This window comes from Kryptolebias marmoratus, linkage group LG9 (assembly GCF_001649575.2).
Source record: "Kryptolebias marmoratus isolate JLee-2015 linkage group LG9, ASM164957v2, whole genome shotgun sequence".
Taxonomy (NCBI): domain Eukaryota; kingdom Metazoa; phylum Chordata; class Actinopteri; order Cyprinodontiformes; family Rivulidae; genus Kryptolebias; species Kryptolebias marmoratus.
In genome coordinates, this window is record NC_051438.1 from 11409949 (window position 1) to 11420210 (window position 10262).

Genomic DNA, 10262 nt, shown 5'->3' on the forward strand with positions numbered 1-10262 from the left:
ACACACACACACACACACACACACACACACACACTTCTAACAGATCGCAGCGTAGCTTCTCGCTTTCTCCGTGTGCAGGCAGACCTGTTACCTGCTCAACTTCAAGAGGAAACCCTGAAAAGCTAGGTATGCTATGAAGTCAGACCAGGCTAATGCGCTTCAGCTCAATTTAAATTGGTTTATTAAAGTTGAACGACCCATTTATCAGCGCCGGATCTTAAGCCGCTCACTCCCCGAAGCGACACAGGGTTTTAGCCGAGGATGAAAAGCTGCTGTCCGTTTCTGATCGCGCCGATTGCGCTCAGTTAATGCCGTCATCTGCCAATTTGGATTTTCGTCTGGCTGCAGATCTGTGCAGATTTTGTGCAGCTAATTCTCTGCCTCCATCGTCTCGTGTTGAAATCTCACCTCCAGAACCCGTCCACTGATGTATCTGTTGCAGGTCTCACATTTCACCCCAAACTGGGCGTGGTAATCTGCTTCACAGTACGGCACTCCATCCCTGCAACAGAAGAAAATATGAGCCAATGGTGCTGTTTGCTCAAACTTCAAGGGATAGTTTGGTCACTTTTGAAGTGATGTTTTCTCATACAGTTATCAGTACTTAGTACGTTATCAGTCCTGAATCAGTCAGACAGCACAGAGGATGGAGAAAAGGGCAAAAGTCTTTCTCCAGGGCAGGCTAGCCAAACCAAGGCCTGTTTTATATCATATTCGGCCTTATAAAACAACTCTTTCTCAAAAATATCATACAGATGTGAAAGTCCAAAAGTTTACCCAACTCTTGGCGGACTGATACATTCAACAGTAGAATAGAAGTCTTCCACCCCTGTATGACATTTTTGAGAAAGAGTGTTTTACAAGCCTGACAAATAATATAAAACAAGCCTGCTTTGGCTAGCCATTAGCCTAGCCTGGTGGTAGATTTCAGCCCTTTTGTTCATACTCTGTGCTCTGTGACCGATTTCAGTGCTCATAAGGAGAAAGCTATTTGACAGAACATCACTTCCAAAATGACGAGACCATCCCCTGAACTGAGGAAAAATAAAATGAAAGTGAGGCGTACTTGAAATTCTTTCATCTCTCCTTCACCCTTTTTCTGTTCCAATTTTCCACACTCACTTGCTGATGTACTCCCCTGTGAGGACCATGTTGCAGGTCTGACATCTGAAGCAGCTGACGTGCCACTGCTTCTCCAGCGCCAGGAGAGACTGACCCTGCTTGATCTCTGCTCTGCATCCTGCACAGTCTGCATGAGAAGAGTGTGAAGGAGAGAAGAAGATGATGCATACATGCACACTGTTGCTATGCTCATTTATTCATCTCAGAGATTTTGTCTAAGCAGGTGTAACTGTTTCCAAGACAGTGGTGGGACTAGCTTTGTTGTATGGTTTGGAGACAGTGGGACTGACAGTGGGAAGAACAAGGATAGACAGGATTAGGAATGAGGTCATCAGAGGTACAGCACAGGTTGAAGGACTGGGAGATAAAGTTAGAGAGGCCAGACTGAGATGGTTTGGACATGTGCAGAGGAGGGACAGTGGGTATATTGGTAGAAGGATGTTAGAGATGCAGCTGCCAGGAAACAGACAAAGAGGAGACATATGGATGCTGTCAGAGAGGACATGGAGATAGTTGGAGTGAGGACAGAGGACGCAGAAGACAGAGTTAGATTGAGGAGGACAACTCGCTGTGACGACCCCTGAAGAGGGAACAGCCGAAAGAAAAAGAAGAAGAAGGTGTGTCTGTTACTAACTCGGTAAGCAAAGCAGGAGAACAGCACAGAATCTGCAAATGATGCAAAGCTGGGAAGTCAAACAGTGGAAGCAAGGTCAGCGCTCCATTTGTTTCTATTTGGAAGCCGCTTGGCTTAGCTTAACCTTTTCTGACCCGTTCCACGGTTTGTAGGAGAACTACTCATGTCATCAGGGATTGTTTCCACTCAGCCTTGTCAGCCAAGAGAAACTGCTTTTCAGCAAAACTTTGCAGTTTTTAGAGTCAGGGTTTTGCATCTCCTAATAAATCTTAACTGTCATTTGGGGCTTCAGTGTACAAAGTTAAACAATTAGTCCTTCACTAAAGCTGGATTTTTAATTATATATTTTACACTTTTCATTATACTAAATACTGTAGTTATTAGCTCTACTACAGTTACAGTGTGTGAGGCTGAATCTGCCTATAAATAAAACTCAAGAAAGGAAAAGAAGGAAAGAAATAACTTTTTTAACTCTTCAGTAAATATAGTAAAACTAAAATGTGCAAAACATTTAAAAATCTCACCATAAAGACATCAAATCTGCAGCAGACAATTTGGGAATTAACATTTATAAAGTTCTGATGGGACTTATTTGTGATCTTTAGGCTTTATGCACATGCACATTGTCTTTTTAAATAAGCAACAATGTTATAAATGTAGACATTTTACTGAATAATACCCAAACTGCAAGGGTTCAAGAGTATAAAATCAAGAATACGCCTCAGAGTCTTCCTAAAGAGAGAAAGCCCCACCTCGTCTGTCAGCCATGCTGCTGCTTCTGTTTTCACTTTGACATGTTTGAGTATTTGTGGAACTGGTTTAGTGGCATTTATTACTGATTTATTGCTGCAACTAAATCAGGAAAACGCAGCACTTTTGTTTCCAGGGAGCGCTATTGCCTATTTTTTTTTAAGCAATGGAAAGGCCACCCATTGAATTGAGAAAATTAGTCTTCAAAGCAGCTATGACATTTTCAGAGCACCTCTCTGTAATGACATGTTGGTAGCATTGTTAGCATGCCTGGATAAAAAAATGTGTCCTTGAACACTGCAGTAACTCTCTGAACTGACACATGTAACTAAATCTTCACATAGTTAAAAGATGCAACATTTGGAGGCATTTTTTTTTCTTTTTATATAGCTTACTCTGACCTTACGGCACTGTAACAAACTGCTGCAAAAAAAAAAAAAACAGCCAAACTTAGACATTACTATACAGCTTATTTCAACTTACATCTTGCTGTAAGTTGAAATATCTTTAATCTGTTTAGCAATATTCCTTCAATGTTGGAATTTTTAAACAAACTGAAGCTAACTAGAAGCTAGAAAGCTGCTTTCTCAATTAGATCTTTGAAGATGCCTTTCAAAATATTTACGCAGTTTAGTGTTTTTAAAGTACTGTCAATCCTACATAGATATAGGTAGGTAGGTGTGCATATAATGCACATTTTAGGTAGGGTATTATAATAATTATTATTATTATGCTTGAAAAAGTTGACTCCCAAAATAAATTTAGCTTTAAGACACATCAGTATTGTTTTTTTTTTTCTTTTCAGACCAAAAAACTAGATGCATCCTCTATTTATAGAGGAAAACTGTTTAAAACATATGTGTATGTTGATGGTTCCCTTTTTTTTAATAAATGCTGGTTTGTTGAATTGAGCTTAAATTGTCAAACTAAATCTACAAGACCAGTTTTACAATGTACCAACATCTATACCCACATTAGGTTTCTGAGCTAAAAAAAAATAATTTTCTTTTATTAAAATATTTTCTGACGTATAAAGTCATTTGTTCATTTACAGAAGGTTTGTGGCTATTGTTAGTCTTTGTGCCAATGGTGGTTTGGTTCTTGATTCCTCTTTCAATTCCTACAAAACCTAAAATCTTAAAAAAAAAAAAATGTCATTGTCGTCTCTGATTTTCAAATTCCGCACTGAAAGTCATTTTCTACTTGGAAAATATCAGTCTGCTCCTCTTCTGCACTGAGTCTAAATATTCTTTCTGAATATTAAACTCCTGCCACAGAGCGAGCGTGTTATATTTAGCGTTTGCACTTCGTGTCCCGTCTCACACAGTGTTTCCTCATAACTCTGACTGATGAACGAGTACCTGGGGGTCCGTTTATTCTCCTAAATGGAGCGATCTGAAAAATACAGTTATTCACTGCTACTTCACCATCTGTTATAACTGCACAGCCAGTGAGCTGCAGCCTGCTGTCTGTCTGACACACTTAATAAAAAAAACAAAACATCACTATCACTCCCAATCGCTCATCATAATTTGTCATTTTCTGGTTTTACGCTGAAAAAAGGGACTGTCTCTGCTCAATATCTATTTAGTTCGAAACCTACAAAGAACGTGAAATCCTCTGCGTGTTTAGTGTCGACAGTACTGAATGAGTCATGTGTCTGTTTCTGTTGCATAATTATAAGCTGGCAGATCGACAAAAGAAGGCTGATGAGTGATTTGACAGACACTTGATTAACCAAATTTGCTGAATGGGCCTCCTGGACACATCGTATTAGATCCAGTGTGCTGCAGCGCCTGGTGGCCCTAAACGGAACGCACAGAGCGAAAAGCGGAGCAAACGCTGGACTTACGGCTGGGCCCGTGGATCTTGATGGGTTCATTTGACTTGACAAGTTTATGGGAGCACTGCTGGCACACGCAGTCCTTTCCGCTGAACGTCACCCTGTCTCCGATTGGGAAGGGTTTGCTGAAGAAAAAAAACAGAGAGAAGATTAGAAACCAGTCCACAATGGACGATTAAAAAGCTCCAAGTCTCCGGCAACTATAGAAACAAATGAGTGCTGGCAGAAGCACGACGGGGAAACAGACAGGCCATAATCCTGCTGACACAAGCTGAATACAGTCTCTGTAAAGTTGGAGAAGCATTTGCAAACAGTGGTGACGACGGGTTAATTGGAGGTTGATTGTGACAGGAGCACCTGGCTTCCCTGTGATTAAACAGGCAATAATGTGATGCTGCCACGGGCATCTGAAAAGGAAAACAGGCTCTCTTACTGAGAATCAAACTTATTAGGGAGACTGCATGGAGTGCGTCCTGATCCTTGATGCCCATTTCTTGCACGCTCACCCTGCAACAGTCACCCCCCCTAACACAGCAGCTGCAGCAGGGTCACTGTTTCACTCCTGCAGGCAGGCCGAGAACAACGCCAATAAAATCAAATCTACTATTACAAGATGCTCTCTTTTAACTCTCTTTCCTCTCTTCCTCAAGAGACGGATTGATTTCTTTATGACTGGGGAGGACAAGGGAATGAATGGGGAGCTAAAAGGCTTAGGGAAGGCTGTTTAAAAAGACGCAGACGACAGTAATCCTTTTACGTCCCCGCCGAGGCCTGGAGCTGAAGCCAAAACCCAGAGGGAGGCTGGAGTCGCCAGCAGAGCTTATAGTCAGCAAACGAGTGCATCTATGTACTCTCTCGAAGACGTTCACAGGCAAACACGTGGATATGAGTCCATACAGGAGTATTTCTATCGCTGTTTTCGCCTGACTTCGCGTTTGTATGTGTGAAGGGAAAGACACAATTTACTAGATTTGCTTTGATGTGCTTTTATTTCACTAAAAAAAAAATAAAATTAAAGGCATCTTTCATGCATAAAACAGAAAGGACAGACACATAAGAGGCGCAAATGAGCCAGCCGGGACACTCCAGCTCACAAATTATTCAACATAAATCATCTGGTAAATGCTAAAAAGAGCATAAATTAGTCAAAAGTGATAATGTATATATTTCTTTTTCAATGGTCCTGAGATTAAGCATCGGCTCTAAAACTCCCAACTCAGTTTTATCGAGGGCATTAATACAAAAGCATTGAAGCACCCTGTTATCATTTTTGATTATCTGTCTCCCACTCAAGTTTTAAAAACAACTGTCACAAATGCATCAAAATGTGCAGCTCAATCAGGAAAACTGGGCTTTGACAATTGGTAGCAGTACATTCTGCAGTGCATATTAAATTCACCATAATGTAGAAAGAATTGTTTTTCCCCAAGAATGGGGTTTTGGCAAAACTGGTAGGAAAAATTATAAGGAAACCCCAGTCCTTTCTGGAGCTGTACAGCTCAGTCGCACTTCACAGCAGAAACATCCTTCAAAGTTTAAACGGGTCACCGAAAGTTGGACTTTGCATGACTAAACTAATATTTTGATATCTTTCATGCCTTTTACACAATAGCAGTTTAAGTTTTCAAATTTTGAAAGATTTTACCATGAAATGTTCAACTTTTTTGGGGAGTCTAAACTTACTTTAAACGTCTAGTCTTACTTTTTAAACCATTTATGCATTAAAATGTAGATATTTCTTTTTTCTCCCACTGGGTCTCTCATCACTATAAGACTTATTGTTTTCTCTCAAATTCCCTGAGAGTGCAGAGAGCACGCACCCAAACTCTCATTGACCCTTTATTGTATCTGAACTCAGAATATTACCTTTAAATCTAAAAATGAAGACTCTTTAATGTGCCTTATCCCCTACACAAAACATTTCAGTCAGGTAAAAATGGTGGTTTGACAACCAAATGATTCCGCCACTTACAGTTTAAGATTTTTTTTCCAATATAGCTTATATTTTTCGCACACCGACTTTTTATTTGAGACCTAATTTATGGGCTGCATTTCTGCCTGTCTTTTTTACCCTCATGCTTTCCTTGGGTCAAAATGATCCACGAGGCCACGGTTTTAAAACTTCACCTCGTGGGTCATTTTGATCCAAGGGCAGCAGGAAGGTTCAGAGTGCTGTCAGGGAGTGAGAGACAAGTGTGCAGTTACCACGGTGACCATCATAAGCCACTGGCAGCAGCTTTAATATTTCTTTTGATCTTTGTTTCTCTTTACACTTCTTATACAGTTTATACATCAAAACACAGGCACTTTGTCAGCTTAGGTAATAAATTATTTGGGTTTCAGAGAATGAAGTTGATGAATGTGGGAATTTCAAGCAGTAACTGAATTGGCACCCTTCAAAATTTATTCAGAAATGATCTAATTTTAAATTTTCTGTCAAGCTTTCCTGAGCTGCTGAACAAAGCTGAAGTTAGAGTGGAATTTTAATGATCATGACGGTTTTTAGGGGCTGTCTGATTCACGTCCAAGCATGAGAAGCTAAATATTTTCCATGTCTCGAGTCTGACCACAGATGTCACAGTGTTCAGTCCAACTCAAGCTGTAAAAACGCTGCCATAGTGCAGAAAAGCACTGGTCTAATTCTGACTTTGTCTTTACCTGCGTTACTCTCTGCCTTGTCAGCCTTTCTTAGCGCTTTAAAAATTTACTCTTGTTACATATTTAATGGGGGAGTTATTTTTGGCTTTTGTGACATACCTTGTGGCTTTGATCACCACCATTTTTTTTTCACCACTGACACTGAACAGTAATTTGCTTTCATTAGAGCTGAAGCAGCGATGACACAAAGAAAGTAGGAAAAAGAAGCAGACTTCAATTTGGTGCAGCTGAAAACTCAGAGCGGGAACACGATGGTGGTAATGTTGAAAATGATGAAGGGGAATGAGAGAAATGGGAAAAAAGGAGAAAAGCAGGTACGAGTAAAAGCGGTGACAAGAAAAAGGACGGAGCACAAATAAAAGAGGTGAGCCCAGCGGCTTCTGGCTGTCTCTTCCTTTTGTCTCGACGGCACACACTCTGTGTCACTACCGCGACTGCTCCACTGTCTGTCGCTGGTCAGTCTGTTCCCTCGTGTGTTTTTTTCCCCTCTCTTTTAGCCACAGCTGCTGGGCCTGACTGCCAATGTCAAACACATCTCCAACAAGACACAAACACAACTCGCCTGGAGGGAAGGAAGTCAAAATCTCCTTTATATAAAACTTACAACACTTAAAAATAGACCTGGGTGAGGATAGAGAGTGCCGATAGAGACAAATAATCCAGAGCTTTGTGTTTATCTGGAAAATTAGGTAAAAGAACACACAGGGAAAACAGAGAGCAACAAAATAAGTAAAAATGGTGAATAAAAGGAAGGAAGGAGCCAAACCTTTGTTCTGGAGATGCTTAACGTGAACACAAATGAAGGTCAGAGGAGATGTGGCCTACTTTAGCTGAATCAAAATGCATGAAACACCTCCTGATCAGCTCCCTTATTGGGATCATGTCTCGGCTGAGAAAAAACAACAGGCTACATCTAGTGACATTCAGAAATTGACGAGGATTAATCATTAAAAACCCTGAAGCAAGCTGCTTCAGAGTTCCAACTCGTGCAGCAACATTTCCGACAGCACCGTATGCTCACAGGGAGGAAAACATTTAATCATGCCAGAAGAAAAGAAAACATTTTTGATACAGAGCCTTGAAACAGCCCTGCTTCTATCACATGACTCTGTTTAAGGCAACTAATTTCCCCAGAATAAATTCAAAAAGCACTAACAGAAAGGTCAAATGATATTCACAAGACATTTTTTTGTTGCATAGATATAAAACACAACATAAAAACCATACATTATTGATTACTGTAAAAGTCTAAATTACAACTTTGTGTCTCTGTTTGTGCATGTGTGTCTGTTCGTGGAATATCATGAACCACTTAATACACTTTAATGAAACTTTCAGAAAGCAATCATTGGTTGTACATCTACAACTGATTAACCTTTGGAATCAACCCAATTCAGGATGACCGACACAGCTAATTAAACTTATCAAACACAAAACTGACTGACACCCAGTCAGTTTTACAGATAATGACCTAAAATTGAATGTGGCAGTAGCTGAGAGTCATTACCCACACATACTCTGAGCATGAGATGTTGCAACATTTTGTGAAATCTAGAGGTTTGATCAAAGCAGCTATAACGCCATCATTTCTCAACATAAGACAATTTTAGTTTAAAACTTTAGTATGAAATGCAGCAGGTGATATGCATTCCTTGGAGGATAGCTAGTTCTATATTTATTAGAATAGATGGTTCGAATTAAACCATGTAATGTCGCCTTCTATGTGCCAAATGTTTAGGATTATTGTAGGTGACTATAGCAAGGGCCTGCAGAAACAGTTTTAATCTTTATAAAAGTGTGACAGCTGAAAAAGGATGAACATTGACTTAAATGTTGTGTTTACAGCTTAGCGCCCATTAGTAGTAAGCCAAAAAAAAGAAACAATTCTCATGCAGATTTATTTATTTACACACAGTGCTTTGAGATATTTTATGACATGATGTAAGATGTCATGAAGTACCACTCAGTGATTTGTGGCGGTAAATACTTATTTGGTAGAAATATGGTCGATGCAGCAGCAAGAAAATAAGCCTGACAGAAAATTGTCAAACTAATCTCAGTGTTTACAGCAGCGCTGGTCATACATCAAATGTCAACCCAACACAATATATCTAACACTGTGGAACATTTGGAAATGAAAGAAAACTCTGCCAGAAAGCAAAACATCGCTCCAAATGAATACACTTTAAAAACTGGAAGAAAAAGCTTTTTAATAATTTAGCCTACTGTTTGTGAAACTTCACTTAAAAACATAAATAAGCAACCAAGGCACATGTTTCACTTAAATTAAAATAGGTTTGCATAACATGAATATATTCAGAGTAGGTTTGGTAAATAATTTATTCTTGTTGGTTGATATATAAAACACTTAATGAGTACCTTTCTGAAACAAAATAAAAAGTATGTTTAGCAAATTTTCACACTTTTATGTTGATTTATTTCAAAATTAATGTATTTAGGTTGATTTAAAGTCAAAAATATGGGTTCTCAACTAAGCAAGCTGGTTAAGCTGATTAATTTCATGTCATGTAAATCTGTTGTTGTGTCTCAGTTTGATCTGTTTTTATTCATTCAATAAAATAATTGCAATTAACACAAATAACATACTTGTTTATGAAACAGGATTCATTTTCATTTGTGGGTGAAAAGCCAGGTATGGGTAACCCATTGTTATGGTTGAAGCCTTTTCATAGGCGTAGTAAACTGCTGCTAAGCCTTGGTAACATGGTGGCCAGCCTTGTGCCACATTATCAAGTTTTGTGCTATAATAAGCAATGGCTTGTTTTCGTTGACCTGTACAAGTGTCCTGCATCAAAACTGCAGAAACATATGTGTCTTTTCTATTTGCAACATACAGATAGAATGTTTTGTCATAGTTTGGCATTGCTAGAGTGGGTGCCACTTGCATTTGTTGCTTTAATGTTTCAAAAGCTATTTTTGCCTCAATCGTCCATTTCAACAAAGATTTTAATGACTGATTTCCTGATTCTTTCATGAGTTCTCTGAGTGGTGCCACTTTTTCTGCATAGTCCTCTATCCAGTCTGCATTAAAACCTGTCATCCCTAAAAATGTCATCATTTCACCCACCGTTCGTGGGCATGGGGCTTTGCTTACACCTTCCAGTTGTGAGGGTGATATAGCGATAGACCCCTGTGAAATCTGCCTGCCCAGGTACTCCACCTGTGGTTGACAGTATTGAAGTTTTTGTTTGGAAACTTTGTGACCTGTTTCTGCCAGTCGCTGAAGAACCTTCA

The 10262-nt window shown here is 39.5% G+C and overlaps 1 protein-coding gene across 6 annotated transcripts in view; it reads right to left on the bottom strand.

The window, feature by feature from the left end:
* ablim3 (actin binding LIM protein family, member 3) overlaps positions 1 to 10262 on the bottom strand; it is a 66607-nt gene that overhangs the window by 21471 nt on the left and 34874 nt on the right. For all 6 annotated transcript variants that reach the window (XM_017433033.3, XM_017433031.3, XM_017433030.3 and 3 more), the window contains exons 4-6: positions 4359 to 4474; positions 1123 to 1249; positions 409 to 502 (exon numbers count right to left, since the gene is read on the bottom strand). In XM_017433033.3, coding sequence (XP_017288522.1) covers positions 409 to 502; positions 1123 to 1249; positions 4359 to 4474 — 337 coding nt within the window. The remainder of the gene's footprint in view (positions 1 to 408; positions 503 to 1122; positions 1250 to 4358; positions 4475 to 10262) is intronic.